Source organism: Schistocerca cancellata, chromosome 2, assembly GCF_023864275.1.
Source record: "Schistocerca cancellata isolate TAMUIC-IGC-003103 chromosome 2, iqSchCanc2.1, whole genome shotgun sequence".
Taxonomy (NCBI): Eukaryota; Metazoa; Arthropoda; class Insecta; order Orthoptera; family Acrididae; genus Schistocerca; species Schistocerca cancellata.
Window position 1 is genome coordinate 5,806,110 of NC_064627.1, and position 24,442 is coordinate 5,830,551.

At 38.0% G+C, this 24,442-nt stretch overlaps 1 protein-coding gene across 1 annotated transcript in view; it reads right to left on the reverse strand.

Moving 5' to 3' along the window:
- The window catches only part of LOC126161293 (thiamine transporter 1-like), a 709,947-nt gene that overhangs the window by 196,370 nt on the left and 489,135 nt on the right, over positions 1-24,442 (reverse strand). Inside the window, exon 5 of the mRNA XM_049917032.1 lies at positions 10,199-10,503. Coding sequence (XP_049772989.1) covers positions 10,199-10,503 — 305 coding nt within the window. The remainder of the gene's footprint in view (positions 1-10,198; positions 10,504-24,442) is intronic.

Here is a 24,442-nt window from a genome sequence, read left to right on the forward strand (position 1 = left end):
GCTTACCTGCACTCCTACTTTTTTATTGATTATTAAACATACTCCTGCATTACCCCTATTTGATTTTTTATTTATAACCCTGTATTCACCTGACCAAAAGTCTTGTTCCTCCTGCCACCGAACTTCACTAATTCCCACTATATCTAACTTTAACCTATCCATTTCCCTTTCTAAATTTTCTAACTTACCTGCCCAATTAAGGGATCTGACATTCCACACTCTGATCCGTAAAATGGCAGTTTTCTTCCTCCTGATAACGACGTGCTCTTGAGTAGTCCCCGCCCGGAGAACCGAATGGGGGACTATTTTACCTCCGGAATATTTTACCCAAGAGGACGCCATCATCATTTAATCATACAGTAAATCTGCATGCCCTCGGGAAAAATTATGGCTGTTGTTTCCCCTTGCTTTCAGCCGTTCGCAGTACCACAAATTAAGGCCATTTTGGTTAGTGTTAAAGGGCCTGATCAGTCAATCATCCAGACTGTTGCCCTTGCAACTACTGAAAAGGCTGCTGCCCCTCTTCAGGAACCACACGTTTGTCTGGCCTCTCAACAGATACCCCTCGGTTGTGGTTGCACCTACAGTACAGCTATCTGTATCATTGAGGCACGCAAGCCTCCCCACCAACGGCAAGGTCCATGGTTCATGGGGGGGGCGGGGTGGGGGGGGGGGGTGGGGGGGGGGAGATATGATACCGCCAGAAAAATTGACAGAGCATTAAAAGATCTATGTGGAAACAAAGCCCTGAAATATGTAACATTGCCTGAGATTTAGCAAGGCTGCCATGGCAAAACTACTGTGAAAGGAAAGAAGTACTATCAGACTTCATTATGAATGTAATAATTTCTGTTACAAATAATGCAAGCATTGACAGGTCTGACTACTACTGTACCATCAGCTTAATAAGGCATGGCTGCAAAATGCTGACACAAATTATTGACAGAAGAACTCAAAACTGGTAAAGGCTGACTTCAGTTTGGGTAGGTGAGAGATGTTTAAACATGCAAGCCAATATTGCCCCTATGGCTTATCTTAGAAGCTAGGTTAAAAAAAGACAAACTAGTATTCACAGGATCTATTCATTCAGAGAAAGCTTTCCACAATGTTGACTGGAACTCTCTATTTGAAATTGTGATGATAGTAGAGATAAAATACAAGGGGTAATTGGTCATTTACAACTTGTATAGCCACCATACAGTAGTTATAAGAATCAAAGAGCATGAAAAGGAAGCAGTGGTCGACGAAGTAGTGAAACAGGGATGCAGCATATTTCTGATGTTACTCAATCTATACATTCAGCAGACAGTGTTGCAAACCAAGGAGAAATCTGAAAACTGAATTAAAGTTGAGGGAGAAATAGAGCCATGAAAAGAGATTATGCGATGAATATCAACAAAACTAAAAGAATGGTAAAAGAATACAGCTGAAATGAATCAGGTGATGCTGAGGGAATCAGACAGTAAATGTAGTGCAGGATTTTTGCTATATGGGCACCAAAATAATTGATGACAGCCAAAGTTACAGGCTTACAAAATGCAGACTAGCAACAACTAGAAAAGCATTTCTGAAAATGAGGAATTTGTTAACATCTGCTATGAATTTAAATATTAGGAAGTCCTTTGTAGATGTATTTGTCTGGAGTGTACTAGTGTACAGAAGTGAAATGGTGAAGATGAGCAGTTGTGAGTAGAAGATAACAGAAACTTTTAAAATGTGATGCTATAAAATAATGATGAAGATTAGATGGGTACATCACATAACTAATGAAGTGAAAGAAGATATTTATGGCACAACTTGACTAAAAAAAGGGATCGGTTGTCAGGACATACCGTAAGACACCAGAGACTAGCCAGTTTGGGAATGGAGGGAGGGGTGGTGGTAGGGGAGGTAAAAATTGTAGAGTTAGGACTCGATATGAACACAATAAGCAAGTTCGAAGAGTATACATTGCAGTAATTATTCACAGATGAAAAAGCTTGCACAGGATAGACTAGTATGGTGAGCTGCTTCAAACCTGTCTTTCGACTGAAAACAACAACAACAACAGAGAAGGACTGCAAGGATGATCCCAAATTTGTTTGGACCACGAGACAGAGGCATGAAGATGCTGAAGAAACAGAACTGGGAGAGAGTCTACTTATTGAGTTACATTTTAAATTATAAATCTAGAAATAAACTGCAACCCTCCAACATATTACTGCCATACAGATTGTGAGGGCAAGATTAAACTAATTACAGCATGCACAGAGGTGTTTAAACAATCATTCTTGTCTCGCCCCATGCACGAATGGAATGTGAAGAAGTCTTTAATAACTGGTACAACAGGTAGTACTCTCTTTCATGTACTTCACAGTGGTTTGCAGAGTATGGATGTTCACTGAAGTGCATGGGAAAGTGTCTTCTTTAAGTGAGTGCAGGTAGACTTACTGACTTGGATAAAATTTTTATTTGCTGTGATGAATGGCAGTGTGTGCCAATTGTGGGAAAATGCAATGTAATCCAAGGCAGTATAAAATTTATCCTGTAATATAAGAATACTGTATTAGTAATGTGCTGTTTCACACAGTCATAGTGATTAACACCTATGAGTAATGCTGCAAAGTGATGGAGCAAGCAATAGGACCATCAACAGGTAATGTGAATGGTCAGCACTGCAATATTGTGAAAATTCTAGGACCATGTAGGTCATTTGTACAGAAGGCAGCTTAATGAACACTTGTACAACCCATTCTTGAGAATTGCACAGGCGTCTGGGATCACCACCATGGATATTAAAGGAAGACATCAAAGAAATTCTGGAGCATACTGCTACATTTGGTAGCAGCAGTTTCAATCAACATGTGTTACAGAGGCTTTATGAACTAAAATTGGAACTGCTGGAGGAAAGATTATGTTCTTTTCATGGAATGCTATTCAGAATGTTTAGAGAACTGGAATGATCCTATGGTCATCAACACACTTTTTGCACAGAGACCACAAAGGCAAGGTAATAGAAATAAGGGGCCTTACAAATGTATACAGTCAGTCAGTTTTCACTCCTTCTATCTGTGAGTAGAACAAGAAAATGAACAACCAGCAGTGGTGTCAGGTTCACTCTACCATGCAGTGAATGTTGGCTTGTGAAGCATGCAGCGTATGGTGGCTTCTGAAGCATGCATGAAATGCCACCACCAAAATTTGGCCAAGAGATAGCTGAACCAACCAGTTGGCTAGCATGTAGCACAACATAGTGTGCTCAACTTCAACAGGCTGTGCCATCTATTTTTTTTTTTCTCCGCAAACACCACTTTTTCTAAACTGCAGTGGTGGGAAGTCTCCCTGAAACAAACCTTCATGCCCATAATGTCCCCTGGCCTCAACTATCACTAGTCTCTGTCCTCTATCTGCCTCTATGCCCTTCCCTGCTCCGTGCTCCGAGCCTCACACACACCTTCCGTCCCCCCCCCCCCCCCCTTCCCCACCCCACCCAGTCCATCTACATAGTTCTTTCCTGTTCTCTGTTCTTTCTTTTTGCCCCAAAGCACAGCCTCCAGATGATACAGATCTTCCTCCATTCCTAACAGTGGCTCTGTGTGTGTGTGTGTGTGTGTGTGTGTGTGTGTGTGTGTGTGTTGGTTGGTGGGCATGTGGGTGGCTGGGCACATGCATGTGAATATACATCTGGTGAAGGACTTAATATGACACCTTAACTAACTGCCTATTTTTTAATGTGTCTGTCTGCTAGTCAACACCTCTTCTACGAGGTGAGTGGTAATCTACATTACCATATGGCTAACCCGGTTCATCATTTATGGTTCATGATTCACAATGCTGCATTTCTAATGGGTCCCAGCGGCAAAAAAATTTCAGTTCAGTATTTCATATAATTACCATCCAAAATTAAAAATTTTAAATACTGCCATTATTTATTAATTAAAATGTATAATATTATGTGTGTGTGTGTGTGTCCCCCCCCCCCCCAATGAAAAATGGACTTCGCCATTGGTGGGGAAACTTGCATCCCTCAGCGATACAGATAGCCATACCATAGGTGAAACCACAATGGAGAGGTATCTGTTGAGAGGCCAGACAAATGTGTGGTTCCTGAAGAGGGGCAGCTGTCTTACCAGTAGTTGCAGGGGCAACATCCTGGATGATTGACTGATCTGTTCTTGTAATATCGTCCAAAACAGCCTTGCTCTGCTGATACTGTGTATGAGTGGAAGCAAGGGAAACTACAGCCAAAATTTTTCCTAAGGGCATTCAGTTTTACTATATGGTTAAATGATGATGGCATCATCTTGGGTAAAGTATTCCAGCGGTAAAATAGTACCCCATTCAGATCTCCAGGTGGGAAATACTCAGGAGGACGTCATTATCAGGAGAAACGAAACCAGTGTTCTATGGATCAGAGCATGGAATGTCACACCTCTTAATTAGGCAGGTAGGTTAGAAAATTTAAAAATGGAAATGGATAGGATAAAGTTAGATATAGTGGCAATTAGTGAGGTTTGGTGGCAGGAGGAACAAGGCTTCTGGTTGGGTGAATACAGGGTTATAAATACAAAATCAAATAATGATAATGCAGGAGTGGGTTTAATAATGAATAAAAATAAAAAAGAGGAATGTGGATAAGCTACAGTGAACAGCATAGTGAATGCATTATTGTAGCCAAGACAGACACGAAGCCCACACCTACCACAGCAGTACAAATTTAAAAGCCAACGAGCTTCACAGACGATGAAGAGATTGAAAAAATGTATGATGCGACAGAAGAAGTTATTAAGATGGTTAAGGGAGATGAAAATTTAGTAGTCACAGGGGATTGGAATGTGACTGTAGGAAAAGGAAGGGAAAGAAAAGTAGTAGATTGAAAGGGGAAGCTGCCTGGTACGCTTTTGCACAAAGCATTACGTAATCATCACTGAAACATGGTTTAAGAATCATGAAAGGAGATTGTATACGTGGAAGACACCTGGAGGCACCAGAAGGTTTCAGTTTGGTTATATAATGGTCAGACAGAGGCTTCAGAGCCAGCTTTGAAATTGTAAGACATTTCCAGAAGCAGATGTGGACTCTCACTATAATTTATTGGTTGTGAACAGTAGACTAGAACTGAAGAAACTGCAAAAAGGTAGGAATTTAAGGAGCTGGGACCTGGATAAACTGAAAGAACCAGAAGTTGTAGAGAGTTTCAGAGAGGGAATTAGTGAACGACTGACAAGAACAGGGAAAAGAAATACAGTAGAAGAAGAATGAGTGGCTTTGAAAGATTAAATAGTGAAGGCAGCACAGGATCAATTAGGTAAAAAGATGAGGGCTAGTAGAAATCCTTGGATAACAGAAGAGATACTGAATTTAATTGACAAAAGGAAAAAATATAAAAGTGCAGCAAATGAAACAGGCAAAAAAGAATAGAAACGTCACAAAAATGAAATCGACAGGAAGTGCAAAATGGCTAAGCAGGGATGGCTAGAGGACAAATGTAAGGATGTAGAATCATGTATCACTAGGGGTAAGATAGATACTGCCTACAGGAAAATTAAAGAGATCTTTGGAGAAAAGAGAATCACATGCATGATTATCAAGAGTTCAGATGGAAAACCCATCCTTAGTAATGAAAGGAAAGCAGAAATGTGGAAGGAATATATAGAGGGTCTATACAAAGGCAAAGTACTTCAGGGCAATATTATGGAAATGGAAGAGGACGTAGATGAAGATGACATGGGAGATATGGTACAGCATGGAGAATTTGACAGAGAATTGAAAGACCTAAATCAAAACAAGGTCCTGGAGGTAGAAAACATTCCATTAGAACTACTGATATCTATGAGGGAGCCAGCCACAACAAAACTCTTCCATCTGGTGAGCAAGATGTATGACACAGGCAAAATACCCTCAGACTTCAAGAAGAATAAAATAATACCAATCGCAAGGAAAGCAGGTGTTAACAGGTGTGAAAATTATTGAACCAAGTCATGGCTGCAAAATACTAACATGAACTCTTCACAGACAAATTGAAAAACTGGCAGGAGCTGACCCTTGGGAAAGATCAGTTTGGATTCCATAGAAATGTTGGAACCCGCGAGGCAATACTGACCCTAACACTTACATTATAAGGTAGGTTAAGGAAAGGTAAACCTATGTTTATAGCATTGGTAGACTTACAGAAAGCTTTCGCAATGCTGACTGGAATACTCTGTTTCAAATTCTGAAGGTGGGAGGTGTAAAATACAGGAGCGAAATGCTATTTACAATTTCTACAGAAACCAGATGGCAGTTATAAGAGTAGGAATTAAAATCCATGGAGGAGAAATAAAAACTTTGAGGTATACCGACAACATTGTAGTTCTGTCAGAGACATCAAAGAACCTGGAAGAGCATTTGAATGGAATGGACAGTGTCCTGAAAGGAGAATATAATAAGTACATCAACAAAAGCAAAACAAGGATAATGGAATGTAGTCAAGTTAGATCAGGTGATGCTGGGGGTACTAGATTAGAAAATGAGACACTTAAAGTAGTAAATGAGATTTTTGCTGTTTGGGGAGTAAAATAACTGATGATGGTCAAAGTAGAGAGGATATAAAGTGTAGACTGGGTATGGCAAGGAAATGGTTTCTGAAGGAGAGGAATTGTTAAGCATGGAGTAGGGATTGAAGTGTCAGAAAGTCTTTTCAGAAAGTATTTGTATGGAGTGTAGCCATGTATGGAAGTGAAACATTCTAATATTGTGTCCTGCCCACAACGTAATAATGTACTATTTTCCTTTCCTATCGAAATATCAAAAGTTAAAGATATAATTTAATCTTTGTGCCAATTAACTGCGCTGCAAGTCAGTGTATACGTACACCCAGGATAAAGAGAATGGCGTAGCATTATCATCTGTATTTTGTCCAATATAAGAATGCGCGCTAGTCTTTTCTTTCTCTCTCTTTAGTCACGCGCCTTTCCAACAGCACCTTATGCTATCACACTCCTATATTCTTCCATTTTGTTTCAAATAAACTGAAATTGTATTCCTGTTAGGAATTTGTTTAGTTGTGTCATTATTATCGGCAACTGCAATTACCAAAATGACTTTACTATGAATATTTTTGTTTTGCTCCAGAATCAAGCTGAGATTTCTGTAATTTCGAGGTGTTTCACCAAAATATGGCACAATTCTTTATTTTGTTCAGAACTGTGTGATTAGTGTTTGAGATGTCAGATGTCCATATAAACAACTTACTTTGTGAAATAATAATTGATTAATTTGGCATTTCCACTTTCATTTCATAGTAATGGTTACCAATCCCCAATTTATACAATGTTACAGATTTTGCTCTACTACATTTTTTCTTATATTGTCAACGTTGAAATTAATTTAGAACTGATCTGAATTTTCTTGGGAGGCGAGAAGATAATTTTCCATTCTGCTGAGATTTTAAGATTGCAAACAAAATGTTTTTCCAGCATGTTAAGAGTCTAAAGATTTTCACTTCAAACAACAAAAAAGGTAAAAAAGATTAAGAAAGTGATTTGTGTGTGTTAATGAGATATTTAAATTCATTTTACTATTCAATTATTAGCTTTCCTCCTGACTAATCAATTATTGATTACACATTCCAAAAAAAAATAACTAACTTATTAATTATATATGATTATTATTATTATTATTATTATAACATAGACAATAAACAGCTTAGACAAGAAGAGAATAGAAGCTTTCAAAATGTTGTGCTACAGAAGAATATTGAATATTAGATGGGCAGATCACATAACTAATGAGGAGGTACTGTATAGATTTGGGGAGAAGAAGAATTCGTGGCACAACTTGACTAGAGGGGATTGGTTGGTAGGACATATTGTGTGGCATCAAGGGATCACCAATTTAGTACTGGAGGGAAGCGTGGAGGACAAAAATCATAGGGGGAGGTCCAGAGAAGAATACAGTGAACAGATTCAGAAGGGTGAAAGTTGCAGTAGTTATTCAGAGATGAAGAGGCTTTCACAGGATAGAGTAACATGGAGAGTTGCATCAAACAGTCTCTGGACTGAAGACCAGAACAATATTATGTTAAAGGTAAGATAAATATTACATTTAAATTTGTGTATATATCTTGAGGCAGCATAACTCATACTGAGCAAATATACAGATTATTCAACCAGCATTTGAGAATGGGAGCACTTAAAGACCTGCAACAAATTTTATGCATAATTTCAAACCTTTGCCAAACTTTTTCTTACTGACACCCTGCGCAAAATGATGGAAGGAAAAAAGTTTATCACTTACATTTTCACTGTTCCTGCAGACAAACTTCAACATCAGGCATAATGTTTCAATTTATTATTTAACTACTATTCTATTACAAGTTCTCTTCATGACACATTTTGCTGATAGTATCTACATATACCACTGAATGTACCTGTAAAATTATATCATTGCATGACACACAGTTCAGGAGATACAATCTCATGAACACTGAGATGAGGGGAAAATCTAATGTTTGCTTCAGATGGAGCACAAATTACCCTAACTGTACTCTTCCAGTGTTTGATAGTGATAGCACTTAGTGCCCTCCAACAAACATTAAAAACAGTTTCAAATCTTTCCTCAGGTTTCTCTCCCTTATATGCTTATCATCAAATATTCAACACAGTTACTCATTTGTAAAATGAAATTTGATGATGTTTTATACATGTGGGTTTGATTCTTTCTTGTCTATCCTAATTCACTTTGTTATTCTATCCCAGATTTTTCCATTGTTTAATTTACTCAATTAAATTTATATGGCATAAGCATGAATAGCATTAACAAGTAGAGTGTCAGATTATTGTTAAAATAATATAAAAATTAATCTTTTATAATTTACTGGTCTTTTGTTAGTATATAGTTTGACTTTTTCCAAATTCCCAAAGGTTCTTTTCCTCGACGATGTCGATGGAACTAGTAGAATGAATGAAGAAATTAAAATGTCATTAATATAGAGCCTGCAAGACAGAATTCCTTTCATATTTCCCTAATAAATACATGAAATTATCTTAGAGTCTGCTGACAACCTCCTAGTCTAGAAAATAAGCTGTATCACACAAGCGGAAGACTCTGACATTCGATGACAATACCACTGTAGCAATGGAATTTTGAAATTCATTTTACCCTTGTCGATCACTTTACCCTAACACGCATTAAGAACATGAGTATCATTTATGTCTACAGCTATAGTCGTACTTCACAAGCCACCTTACAGTGTTTGGCAGAAAGCACTTCACAAAGCAGTATCATATCAAATCCCCCTGTTCTGTTTGTAAAGTGTGTGGGGCACAAACAGCTTGGTAAACCTTTATATGAGATCAAAATTCCTCTTATTTTAAAACTGTGGTTCCTTTATAAGATACACAAAGGAGGGAGTAATATCTTGCTTCACTCTTCATAGCAATTTTTAGCCACTGCATAATCAATAATGTAATGAATATATAGATTGCTGATTACCCTAAAGGTGACACATTAAGTAGCAGACAGGCACAACTAGAAGACACTTACACATTGGCTTTTGGCCATAGCCTTCATCAGAAATGGGAACACACACATTCATTCACACAAGCTCGCACACCTCATCCACACACGACCGCAATCTCGGACAGCTCAGATCGTGCGCAATGACATTATCGTAGCAACTGCCGTGGGCGACGGATGAGGAATTGCACGACACTCCTACACTCACTAAACTAATTCGTAACAAAACACACTGTTTGTCTTTAAATATTCCTACCCATTTAGGTTCTGACACTGAAAAGCAGTACAAAGGAATCAGTCAAATGAGGGTTTATAAGCTATTCCTTTCATGGATGGATTACTTTTCAGAGGCTTATTCCAATGACTTTACATATTCTCTCACTCACAATTCCCACAAAAAGCAAACAATGAATGCAGTAGAATTGTTAAGCAGCCTTCCTCAAACATTGTTTTCCTAACATTACCCAACAGGGTTTTGTGAAACAATGTTGTCATTTTCCCACATATCACTACTTAAGTTGAAATATTGATCATAATCGATAAGCTTTTCTTGATCTCATATTTTATAGAATTTAAGACATAGCAGCTCACACTACACCAAGGCAGTCTACGGAAATATACACAACAGTAAAAAACCTCTGCCATACTTCAAAGCACCCGAAGGTCGCTTAAAGTCTGGCAATGATACTAATTAAACCTGTTACGGTAAAAATATACTCACCTGCAGAAAGCCACATGTTGCAACACACCACCAAAGTGACCACTTCAAAACATATATATTTGTGTAAGCAAGTTTAAAATCTTTCCAGAGATGTACGTATGCTCGTAGCAGCATATCCACAAATCTTTCTTTTTTTATTTCGTGTACTGGTGCATCGCCACTTACAGGAAGATCTGCTGTCGATACGGATTGACTCTCAACACTTTTCAAGTGCTGATTAAGATTGTTATTCATCTCCGGATGAAAATATATGCTTCGTGGCACAGTTGGCAGACAAAATGCAATCACTGTTGCTACAACCATTGCTGAAAAACATATTTCACAAAAAATAAATACAAATGATTATGAAGCATGTTTGACAAAAAAGATTATTGTAACATTTCTGCAATGTCTCATAAATGTTTTGTAGAAACGGTATACATGTAATTTAGTAATGCAAAAACAATGGGTTGAAATGCTGCATATAGTTTGATTTAATTTTGTGTAATGTAGTATTAATTACTAATAGTAATAACTGATCAAGAGGCAGGATGATGCACCATATAAAAATGTAGTGTGGAGTTGTTCTTGAGGCCTGTGGGTAATGGGTATTTGATTATTTTTATGACGGTTCACCTAAACCAAACCTGATTCAGATTCACATTCTATTATATGTGATAGACTAAAATCAAGGCCAAAGCAATTCCAACCAGGTTCAGGCTCAGCTTCAGTGCACCATCACTAATGACTGCCATGTGAGCCCCTCATTCTGTCTAACTAGTAGAAAAACAATTAAACCCCCACCAGCTAAAGAATATCAAGCAGCAGCACATCAAGAAGTGGCCAAAAAACATCACTGTTTTGTATGATGAAGAGGGAAAATAAAACTTCCAGGTCAAAACAGACAAGATATAAAAAAGTTACACACAGTGTAAAAAAACTGTAGCGTGTGAGCAAATGAGTAACCAGATGGAAAGAATAATAATTGAGAGAATGAAGAAACATCTATAAAGAGAGTACCAGCTGATGAACAGCAGGCAAACAAGGTAAGCAATAAGAGGCAGAAAAAAAATGGATATTAGTTTAAAAGTGCTCAAAGCACTGAGTTTCTTAAACTCAGAATCTCAGGAAGGACAACACACTCTTAAAGAAACAGGAGAAAGTGAAATATTATCAAAGCATGACACAAAATTAAAAAGTTCTACCAAAGTTGAATGAGTGAAGGATTTGTGTGTTGTTTGGAATTAATTTACAAATTTTGAGTTTATAGTTTCTCTCTCTCTCTCTCTCTCTCTCTCTCTCTGTGCGTGTGTGTGTGTGTGTGTGTGTGTGTGTGTGTGTGTGTGTCAGTGAGTGAGTGAGTGAGTGTGAGAGAGAGAGAGAGAGAGAGCAGCACTCAACAAGAAAAACACAAGTGACATTATGTAGGACTGTGTAAAATTCGAAGCTTCAAAATGTTAGTAGTATATTAGTGATCCCTGCAGCGACTTTTGCATTATAAATATAGTTGATAAAACTAACTGTACTATGAACAGAATACATGGTACTGAGATGAAAGATGAAAACTGTCTTAATTTTTGCAATTTACTATCAGAAAATCCCCATTCTGATGCTGACACATTAATTTTAAACCAAATATCAGAAAGCAAGTCCCAGCCAATGAGACACATACCCAACTCATAGAAAGTGAAGGTGATATGAAATCAAGAAGAGAGGAAATCAACTCTTTTGGATTCTACATTGGCTTGGATATTCTGTTCAGAATATGTGTTAAGGGGTTTGTCCATTTATGATGCTTAGCAACACTCACCTTAAATACAGATTGCATGACAGACATGAACAACACTTTCAGTGACTGGTTTAACATCCTAGTGAGAAAGGAACGGAATGAGGTTGCAAACAAACTGGTTTTGCATTTTGACAAAATTGTTTTCAAGAATTCTGTAGGTCTCAAATAAACAATGCAAGTCTCAAATAAACAATATTGACCCTCGATTACTTTTCTAGACTGTAGTTCTGTAATGACACTTGCGAATCACCCATTCAAACAAAAGGTGTAATCAAAAGGAAACATATTCCATTTTTAATAATGGAATATCCAGGATGGAATATTACAATATTATGAACAGGACAGTTACTACTCACATACACACATGTACACACTTGTACAGAAAATTGGAATAGAGATTAAGATAAAAATCATCTCCACCCTTTTTATTGCTCATGAAAACCACACATTGCATATTGTAGCACCATGCAGTGAGACCTTCAGAGATGGTGGTCCAGATTGTTGTACACTACGGTACCTCTAATACCCAGTAGCATGTCCTCTTGCATTGATGCATGCCTGTATTTGTCATGGCATATTATCCATAAGTTCATCAAGGTACTGTTGGTCCAGACTGACCCACTACTCAATGGCAATTTGGTGTACATCCCTCAGAGAGGTTGATGGGTTACACTGTCCATAAACAGCCCTTCTCAATCTATCCCAGGCAGGTTCGATAGGGTTCATGTCTGGCGAACATGCCGGCCACTCGAGCCGAGCGCTATCGTTGTCTTGAAGGAAGTCATTCACAAGATGTGCATGATGGGGGTGCAAATTGTCATCCATGAAGATCAATGCCTTGCTAATATGCTTCCGATGTCGTTGCACTACCAGGTGGAGGATACATTCACGTATCATACAGCTGTTACCGGCGCCTCCTGTGACCACCAGTGGTGTACGTCGGCCCCACATAATGTCACCCTAAAACAGCAGGGAACCTCCGCCTTGCTGCACTCGCTGGACAGTGTGTCTACTCTAAAGCATCCAGCCTGACCGGGTTGCCTCCAAACATCTCTCCAAAGATTGGTTGAAGGCATATGCGGCACTCAGCGGTGAAGAGAATGTGATGCCAATCCTGAGCGATCCATTCGGCATGTTGTTGGGCCCATCTACACCAAGCTGCAAGGTGTTGTGGTTGCAAAGATGGACCTTGCCATTGATGTTGGGAGTGAAGTTGCACATCATGCAACCTATTGCGCACAGTTTGAGTCATAACACTACGTCCTGTGGCTGCACAAAAAGCATTATCCAACATGGTGCCGTTGCTGTCAGGGTTCCTCTGAGCCATAATTTGTAGTTAGTGGTCATCCACTGCAGTAGTAGCCCTTGGGCAGCCTGAGCGAGGCATGTCATTGACAGTTCTTCTCTCTCTGTATCTCCTCCATGTCCGAACACCTCCTTGGTTCATTTCAAGATGCCTGGACACTTCCCTTGTTGGGAGCCCTTCCTAGCACAAAGTAACAATGCTGATGCCATCGAACCACAGTATTGACCATCTAGGCATGGCTGAACTAAAGACAATATGAGCCGCGTACTTCCTTCCTGGTGGAATGACTGGAACTGATAGGCCGTCGGACACCCTCCGTCTAATAGGCGCTGCTCATGCATGGTTGTTTACATCTTTGGGCAGGTTTAGTGGCATCTCTGAACAGTCAAAGGGAGTGTGTCTGTGTTGCAATATCCACAGTCATTGTCTATCTTCAGGAGTTCTAGGAATCGGGGTGATGCAAAACTTTTTTTGATGTGTGTATGACGGAGATGCTGAGTTGCAGAGAGGTACAACAATAAGACTGTCAGGAAATGAGCTTTTGGTCAACAAAGTCTCCAATGTACACAGGAAATGCACGCACACACTCATGCAAACGCAATTCATACACACATGAACACAGTCTCAGGCTGCTAGGGTCTCAGCAGCCTCTAAGACTGTGTGTGAGTTGCATTTGCATGAGTGTATGTGTGCATCTTCTATCTCCAAAGAAGGCCTTGTTGACCAAAAGCTCATTGCCTGACAGTCTTTTGGTTGTGCCTATCTGCAACTCACCTTCTATGCTATATGGTGAATAGCGACTATTCTTTTCATAATATTGTTAAGTTCCATTTTTAATTTGAAATGATTGTGTATTGATTCACCAAAGGAATTTAATAATTTTACCATACTATCAAAGGTAGGAAAGTAGGAAGGAAACAGACTGATATGATCTCTTTACTGATAACAAAGATAGGCATCACAGTGTAGGTAGATATAAATGTTTCCATAAAAATACAATAACACTGAAAAAGAGTACCTTCTTGGCAATCAACAAACATGAATAAGAAAATAACACTCAGCTTTCACCACCAACTACTCCTTTGTTAACGTGAGCTATGTAGATAGTAGGTATGGAAAGAAATATATCTATGGAAATAGCGGGACCGGAAATTAATTCAGAATCTAGGATGAGAAGGGTTCCATGGTGCATATGATAGGAATGTGAAATAATAATAGTACATAGCAACCAATACTTAGACCTAGATTACAAATGGGGTGGAGAAGGGGGAAGGGGCTCTGCAGGCCTACTGGCTCAGTACTTATATGTCACATCCTTTGATATATGAAGTTGAAGTCAAAGCTAATTGTTCATTACTGCATTTGCATCTGAGTGACTATAGAATTTGTTAATTAAAATTAATTTATTTGATTTATTGAAGAATCAAGGAATATTTTCTGAAAAACTGAAGTATGGAGTAGTAATGCCAGTATTCAAAACAGAAATAAGCAATTGACTTCTAGTTGTAGACCAATCTCACTCCTTCCAGTGTACTCAAATCTTTTTCAGAAAGTAACTTATGACAGAGTACTGAATCATGATTTTGAAAACAAGCTTTTAAAAGCAGGCCAGTTTGGTTTATGTAAAGGATTCTCTACTGAGAATGCAACATATGATCTCCAAAAATCAATTGTAATAGAACAAAATAATGAAAATTACCCTGTTGGCCTTTTCTGTGATTTTATTACAGCCTTTGACTGTGTAGATCATACAATTCTACCGGGTAAGAAATGGCATGGATTGAGTGATAACTTCTTCTTCTTCTGTTTCTTCTCCTCCTCTTCCTCCTCCTATCTCTCTCTCTCTCTCTCTCTCTCTCTCTCTCTCTCTCTCTCTCTATCTATCTATCTCTTTTTGAATGATCAATCAGTCTTCAGCTGTAATTTGCAATGTTTTTCTGTCACACAATATCTCAATTGCTTTGATTCTCTTCAGTTCCCGTTTTCCAACAAATTCCACTTCTCTCTTTATCTCACAGTATCTCTTGCACCCAGTGTCCTCAATTATTTTTTTGATGTATTCCAACCTCCTTTCTTCCTCTACAGTTTTTACCCTCTACAGCTCCCTCTAGTACCATAGATAATATTCACTGATGTCTTAACACAGAATGAGAATTCATTGTCTCATAACATACTTGTTAAATCACTGATTTAGCATACTGGAGACTTCTCACACTTATAACTATGACAGATTGTACATGGAACACAACATCTACTAGAACTATAAATTATTTGTATGTATATACTACTAATTTTTGTGCTGCTCAAATGGTCAGGCCATCATTAAAAAATTCATCAATAGAGTAACAGCATTTTTGCACCAGAGTGATACACAACTTCCATTCTACCAGATCAGTTTCAGTCTTTCCAGAATTTGTCTTTTTTAACTTCTTGTGTATTTTCATCCCCATACATTGTGGGGTCTGTGTGAAAAGATTGAATCTAGATTGAGTCTATGCGTAAGAAGCATGAAACTTCCTTTGTTTCTAGCTTCATATCCATGCCAGAAGTTATTTGGAGCAGATAATTCTGGATTATTATTTGTGAAAAGAATTATTTCATATAAATACAGTGAGGGAACACTTAGTAGGTGGCCAAAAAGATTCTCTTGGCTTTGCACTACACATGTTCCTTATAATTTTTTTCCTTAAAGTTAATATTCTTTATTCCTGTCAAATTGCTAGCATTTCCCCACAAGACAATGCCGTATTTCACTGTTGCCTCAAAGAAGCTATGATACACTTTTTTTTCGTGTCTAATGGCAGTGACATTGGCTAAGATTGACATAGCAAATGACCTACCATTCTGCCCCTTTTTCTTGGCAGTGTTTTCCATATATACCTTTCTTCGCCAATTCTGTGGAGAACGTCCTCATTCCATACCTTATTCCACCTAATTTGTAATGTTTTTCTGTCACACCATATCTCAATTGCTTTGATTCTCTTCTCTTCCGGTTTTCCAACAATACATAATTTGCTAACACACAATGCCATTCTCCAAACATTCATTCTCAGAAATTTCTTTCTCCAATTGAGTCCCATATTTCATATTAATAGAACTGTTTTGGCCAGGAACACGCTCTCTGCCTGTGATAGTCTGCTTTCTGTCTCCTCTTTGCTTCATCTTTCATGAGTTATTTTTCTTCCAAGAAAGCGGAAATCCTTAACCTACTTTGAGATCATCAGCTTAGATGTTAAGCTTCTTGCTGTTCTCATTTCTGCTACGTCTCATTACTTTCATCTTTCTTTGGTTTACTGTCAATCCACATTCTGTACACATAAGACCATTCATTCTGCTCAAAACATTCTGTAATTTTTCTTCACTTTCAGCAAGGATACCAAAGTCATCAGTGATCACTGACATACTTCACCCTGAATTTTAAACTCACTCTTGAAATTTTCATTTATTTTTGTCATTGATTCTTCTATGTACAGAGTGCACAGCAGGGGCAAAAGACTGCATCCCTGCCTTACACCAAGCACTTCATTCTTGGTTTCCCAATCTTATTGTCCCCTCTTGGTTCTTGTACATTTTTACTACTACATACAGACAAGTCATCATTTAAAGTTCCTGCCAAAAACCTCAAAAAGTTCTTGACCGATTTATTACAAATTTTTACATACTACTTTAATGAATGGTTGTAGAGACACAAGCTACATTTTATTACATATATTTACGCACACAGATATATACAGGGTGAAGAAAAATCAAATTTGCATACTGACTTCACAGCGAAATTCCTCACGCACTACCAATACAAAAATGTCAGTCATAAAATTTTGTTGTACTCTGAGTAGAACATGGACATTAAAGATTGGCACTCTAGCAACACTGTAATCACATGTATGATAACTTCCTTTGTCAGCAGCCAAAGCACTGCTGTGCAATTTGTGCAGTGGATTGCCTTCTGCATTAGCATGCTGGAGATCCTCCTGTTTTCTGTGTACCCTCCCACAATGGTCCCATCAAAATTATTTGTAATGCTTGTTGCTAGCACTACTGATGACAAAGGTCATAACTAAATGTAATGGGCCTGAACATAGCAAGAATAACAATTGGTATTAATCGATGGGACCATTGGGGGAGGGTACACACAAAACAAGTTGGAATCTAGTAGATGCAGTGGTGTGAAACAATTTGAGTCCATGACAAAAGGTTTCTTTAAAAGCTGACCAACGAAAGCGATTGTGTTCCATTTCTGTATTCATAGTACTAACTTTAAATGTTATATAGAAGACCCACTGTAATTGCTGTGTGGTGATTAAGACTCCAGATAGTGTACCACACAGACTACTTTAGCAAATAAAAACAAATAAGCCTTAATCAAGAATCGAACCCTCAACCTATGGCAAGTGCTCAAGTGTCTCCCACTTGAGTTGTAGTAACTCCTGCATTATGACATTTGCAATATGGGGATGTGCGTTATCATAAAGCAGCACTACTATCCCATAACAGTGGTTTTTGACAGACATGTTGCCCCATACACTTTTCATTCTCTGATGGATGTTTGCCAGTTTTTGCTCTTTGGCAGCCCACAAAAGAAAAACAACGCAGGGGTCCTGTTTGGATGGATTAGGTAATAATGTCATCCTAGTCCACATTTCTGCATTTACCACACACACATCAGAAAGACATGAATGCCACACTTAACTCCATGTCACAGTTGTGCAAAGTTGCATATACACTGCTGCAACAGCCCTCAAATAGTAGACACTGCAACAACAACCCTCAAATAGTAGTAACTTTATGATTGCACCTTATAGTTAGCAGAAATCTTAAAAAGACCTCAACCAATTTCTTTCCAATATTTACACAATGCTCTAATAAATATTTGGACAGTCATAAGCTACATATACTTTTAATACACACATCAAAAAAAGGTTTGCATCAGCCCGGTTCCCAGAACTCCTGTAGATAGATGTTGAATGTATCACAGGCACAGTCTCTTTGACTGTTCAGAGATGCCACTAAACCCACCCAAAGATGTATACAACTGTGCATGAGCAGTGCCTATTAGATGGAGTGGGTCTGATAGCCAATCAGATCCAGTCATTCCAACAGGAAGGATGTACACAGCTCATGTTGCCTGTAGTTCAATCATGCCTAGACGATCAATACCGTGGTTTGATCATGACCGCATTGTTACTTTGTGCCAGGAAGGGCTCTCAACAAGGGAAGTGTCCAGGCCTCTCGGAGTGAGGGTTGGGGGTTGGGTTGTTTTGGGGAGGTCATCGGTCTCATCAGATCAGAAAAGGATGAGGAAGGAAGTCAGCAATCCCCTTTTCAAAGGAACCATCCCAGCATTTGCTGAAGAGATTTAGGGAAATCATGGAAAACCTAAATCAGGATGGCCAGATGCGGAACTGAACCATCATCCTCCTGAATGCGAGTTGAGTGTGCTAATCACTGCGCCACCTCGCTTGGTCTCAGAGTGATTGATTTAATATGGTTAGGTAGATTATTGAAAATCTTTATCCCAGTATGTAGTGTGCCTTTTTGGCATAATGATGTTCTCACCTGTTTCATATGAAGGTCAGATTCTTTCCTTGTATTGTGTGCATGTATATCTTCATTTTTAATAAGATATCTGGGTGTCTATTGATATATTGTTTGATGAAAACTGATGTTTCATAGATAAAAATGCAAGGAACAAGAAGAACTGACAGTTTTTTGAATATGGGTCTGCATGATTTCGTATTGCTTACCCCTTCAATAATTCTTAGTATTCTCTTTTGCATCCTGAAAAGTTTAATATTTGTTGTTGTATTGCCCCAGAAGATTATGCCATATATAATTACAGAATGCACATAGGAGTAGTGTACATTTAACAGGCTGGCTTTGCTGCAACAACATTTTAAGATCCGTATCATGTAACAGGTTTTGCTTAGTTTTCTTTGGAAATATTCAATGTGTACCTCCCATTTTGTGTTGTTCTGGAGCCAGAGTCCCAGAAATTTAGTGCTGTCAACACTTTCAAGAACTCTGTCCCTAAGTTCTATTTCTAAGTTTGGGTGGTGTCCTCCTTTTACATTATAGAAGTTCAGTGCCACTGTCTTTTCTTTTTTTATAATTAGCTTGTAGCTGGACCACGGTTCTACACTGTTCATTGTTTGGATAGTGGAGTCTTTAAGTTTTTCTTCAGTTTTACCACTAATAAGGAAGCTTGTATCATCTGCAAATTGGAGGGTAGTTTGGCAATACTTGTTGTACATAAGATCATTGACATAGAGGAGAAACAGAATGGGTCCTAATACTGATCCTTGAGGGACACCATATTTCACATTTTCATATCCTGAAGAGTAGTAGCTGATTTTGTTATGGTCAGTATATTGTATTTCAACCACCTGTTTGCGACCACATAGGTATGTCTTGAGCCACACATTGGATATCTCTAATTCCTAATTGGTCAAGCTTCTGCAGTAGGGCATTATGGTCAATGACGTCAAAAGCTTTGGATAAATCAAGACATATGCCTGTCACAAACTCACTTGCATCCAGTTTAGTATAGATTTCATTAAGAAATTCAAATATTGCACTTTCAGTTGAATATCCTTTCCTGAAGCCATGCTGTGAAGGAGAGAGACTTTTATATTTATTTAGGAAATCAGACAATCTCTTATAAAAAACTTTTTCTAAAATTTTTGAAAATACAGGCAGTAGGGCAATTGGTCTATAATTTGAAACACATTCTGGATTTCCTTTTTTGAAGTAGTTTCAGTTTTGCTGTTTTTAAGCATGAAGGGAAGGTCCCTGATGCCAGTGAGCTGTTGCACAAGTGTGTCAAGGGTTCAGCTAAAGCAAGACAGCATTTTTTAATGATTGCATCTGGTATCCCATCAATTCCACATGAGTACCCTGTTTTCAAGGTTTTTATAACTGATAAAATTTCTTCAGTATTTGTGGGTGAAAGGAACAAAGATGTAGACACATTTGTCACACTATTGCATGATGGAGGTGATATTTTGTTGTGTTCTTCCAGTCCACTCACCAACTGTTCACTTATGTTTGCAAAATATTTGTTGAAGGTCCCCACAATTTCTTTTGGGCAAGAAATCATTTGTCCTTCATAACATAAGTTTATATTTTTATATTGTTTACTTTCACTTGTTTGATTTTTTGTAACTGCCCATATAGCTTTCGATTTCTTTTTTGAATTTTCAATGTATTTGTCATCTGCCACTGTTTTAGCTTTCCTTAAAACATTTTTGAGGATCCTCTTGTAATTCTTTAGGTACAAATGAAATTCAGGAGGCATGTTCGCTGTCTTTGCTATATCGTGTAATCTTCGTTTCTCTGCACAAGAGATTCTAATACCTGTTGTAATCCGTTTGTTCTTTTTGTAGTTAGGTTGACATTTTTGTTTTTTAATGGAAATGCAGCTTCAAAGTATGACATGAAGATTTCCATGAATTTTTCAAACTTTTTGTTAGAATTTTCACAAGTATACACTTCATACCAAATTTCTTCACTTAGTCTCTGTACAAAAAGGTTTATTTGTATGTATGTGAATTTCATTGCTTCTTTTACAAGTTCCTCTTTCTCAGTTGTTTCACTTGGGGGTGTGCAAAGCAATAAACTGTGCATAGTGATCACTGAAGCCAGTATTAAGATTTCCGGCACAGAAATTGTGATTTACATTTGTGTTTATTGGTATCTGATCAATTGTTGAGCTAGTTGTTGGAGAGTCTATGGTGGCTTTTATGTTATTTATTTCCAGTAGGGTCATCAAGCTTTGCTGGTCTTTTTAATATTGATTTTCAAGAAATCTCAAATCTCCACATAAGATCACTGTTTTGTTGAAGTTTTTTATAGTATTTAAAGCTGCTTCTAGTTGATGACAGAAATTATTTAAGCTCCCATCAGGGCTCCTATATACACAGATGATTATTAATTTTAATGCAGAGAGTTCAACTGTGGATACTTCAAAAACTCTCTCTTCAGCTAACAGTTCAATGGGTTTTATGTACAATAATCAATGCCACTTTTAACAAATGTACATGACCCTCCATGACTGGATGTAATTCTAGAAAATGATGATGAAAGATTGAAGTCTGCAAGTTTTGTGACTGACATTGCATCTTTAGGTAGCCAGTGTTCAGTTATACACATTAAAGAAGCGTTTTTTAGCTCATCAGTACATAAAATTTCAACATCACTTAATTTGTTTAGCAATGATTGGACATTTTGATGAATCAGCATGAAGTTAAAGGATTTGTTAGGCTTTGGCATATTGTTAGACTTTGGCATATGTAATTGATCACTTACCTTTACCTTGTCAATAAAAAATCATTCAGGTGTGCTGGAAGTACTGTTTTCTTTTCCCGACTGCACCTAATCTTCTATTATCATCTGCAGCAGAATTTTCTTCTGTGTCTGGCTCCCCTGGTAGTTGTTCAGCTGCTGATCCTACTGTTGATAATATTGCTGCTGGTATTAGAGCTGGGTCTGCAATTGGTAGAGCTGTTACTGCATTCATGGTTGTTGCTGTGCCTGAATACTGGAGGCACCTAGTTCCTTCTTTTGTTGTCGATGTTGGTGAGTGAGGTTTCCTTCGAATATTTAGGGGTCCAATCCAGGATGATTTTACTTTTGAGTGTTTGATGCCTCTCGATGATAATTTTTTCAATTTTTCCGACGAGCAGTTTTTTCACCATGTTGTTAACATACAATCCATGTAATGTGTGGAATCTGCACCCAATATTGTTAACATTTACGAGTTCTACATTTCTGAAATGTTTGCAAAGTAATGAAATTTGTTGGTTGGGATTGATTATTTCTTTATTTATGCATGACCAAGACGGTAAGTCATGCCGATGTGGGATGTTCAGCACTAAAACATTTGTGTGTGTCAACTGTCCTAAGCACCTTTTTAGTTCTTGTTTTGCTTTGTGTGTTTCATTTTTATATACATCATTTGACCCACCAATTAGCACAACAAAGTCTTCAGAGGATAAGTCAGCAACGTCTGTGGATCGTACATGATTGCAAACTTCCGACATAGACGCACCAGGCTTTATGTAAGTGATTGTTTGTACACTGGACTGACCGTTCAGAAGGCGAGCAAATCCACGACCATGACTGTCTGCCATCACAACTACTTTTCTTCATTTTGATTTCTCTGCATGTTTAGAAGGCCCACCGGCGTTATGACCAAACAATTTAGTATCAGCGCTGGACAAATACTTGATATTTAGGTCACGCAAGTGTTCAGGTCTTTCAGTTTCATTTCCTTTCTTAACAGTAGTTGAGTTGTTAGGCATTCTTTTGGATGTATCGCTCCGCGTATTTGTAGTTTTATATTCAGCTTGGAAGTTAGTTTTATCACATGCACAATGTTTCTTATCTTGCACAGTTGATTGCACACTGAACCTGCTTGTAAACATGATATTAGGCTCATACAATAAGCTTCGTTGAGAATGAGGCACTTCGTTTTTCTCTTTGCCTGGAATTTTGTGGTTACTGTGAGGCAAGTTTGATGTAGGTTCACACTTTCTGGTCGTAAGTTTTTTTAGTTTGCTCATCAGAGTATTAATGGTTAGTTGCAGACTACTTACACGATCATTTAACTTTCTGATTTCATTACTACAATAAGTGCACACGCTGTTTTTATCGGTGTAATTTTCACTTTTTTCGCATGAACACTATGCATATCAACACTAGCCGTGATCATTCCGAAATCAGCTTAGAATGTGTTCAAAAACCAAAAGGGATGCGTTTCAAAATCATATGAGTACCAAAGTGCGATGGATGCTAGGCGCTTTGTGAAACAAGGTTTTTTTCCTCCGGTGTGTACAACAATCTGGACCACCAACTCTGGATACATCACTGTATGGTGGTACAACATGCAATGTGTGGTTTTCATAAACAATAAAAATGGCGGAAAGAATGTTTATGTTGATCTCTATTCTAATTTTCTGTAGAGGTTCTGGACCTCTGAACCGAGGTGACGCAAAACTTTTTTTCATGTGTACACACACACACACACACACACACACACACACACACACACACACACACACACACGCGCGCGCGCATGCGGCAAACATTGCTAGCAAAAAAACTCAAGAATTATTGAGTGATTTACTTTACATATTTAGACAATTTTCTAATAAACACTTGGACAGACATAAGCTATACATTTCTTTAGTCTATCTTACATTCTCATCCCCTCCAGAAAGCTTCACTGACCCAGGGTCCTTGGCGATTTTTTCTGACTCACCCCACTTCCTAAACCCCAGCAGTCTTTTTCCTTCATCCCTCCTCCTTCACTATCAAGCCTTCGACCACAAGAAGGGAGCACTGGTTGGGAAAGTTTGCAAATTTTAATACCCTTATAGTGTGTCACCCTGCTGCCACTCGATGAAAAAAATTTTATCCCTCCAATTGCATTTTATTTCTTCAATACATGTAATGTATAAATATACATAACGCATAATAGGGAAACATTGTTAGCAAAAATCTGAAAAAGTTATTAACCAACTTATTTAAAATTTTTCACAGTACTCTAACAAGCATTCAGACAGACATAGGCAAAACTGTTTTAAACAACAATGTACAGGTTTTCTGTTAAAACAAATTGTAAGAAAGAAAGTACAAACTGCAAGAAAGACAAGAAAGAAAATACAAACTGCATGAAAGAAAGTACTGCCCTGTGCTGTGAAAATATGCTATTTCGATTTCTTTCTCGCAGTAACATTTAACTACTTTAGACAGGCGTTTAAACCATTAGACAAACTGTACCACCCATATGCATTATTTTTCCTTATATACAATTTTAAACAAAAATTGTATACACAAATATGTGCTGTTTTGTTTTCTTCCTCTCATTTGGTTTTGAGAGGTAACAGGAAAGTAGTATTTATGGCTTATCAGCTGATGGTTCAAATAATACTATGGAATGTGAATTGAACATTGTAATCCTATCCATTTGCTGATTAAAACTATGTGAAACATTGTCACTGAAGCTACTATCCTCATAGATCCAGCAGCCAGACAATCTCTCTCATATCATTTATACCAATTTTCCCAATTTACCCATTCATTTTGAGCAATTTCAATTCCCAGTCATGGTTTCATTGGCAATAACTATAAACAGGGATCAAGGTCACAGGGTACATATGAAAAACATTTT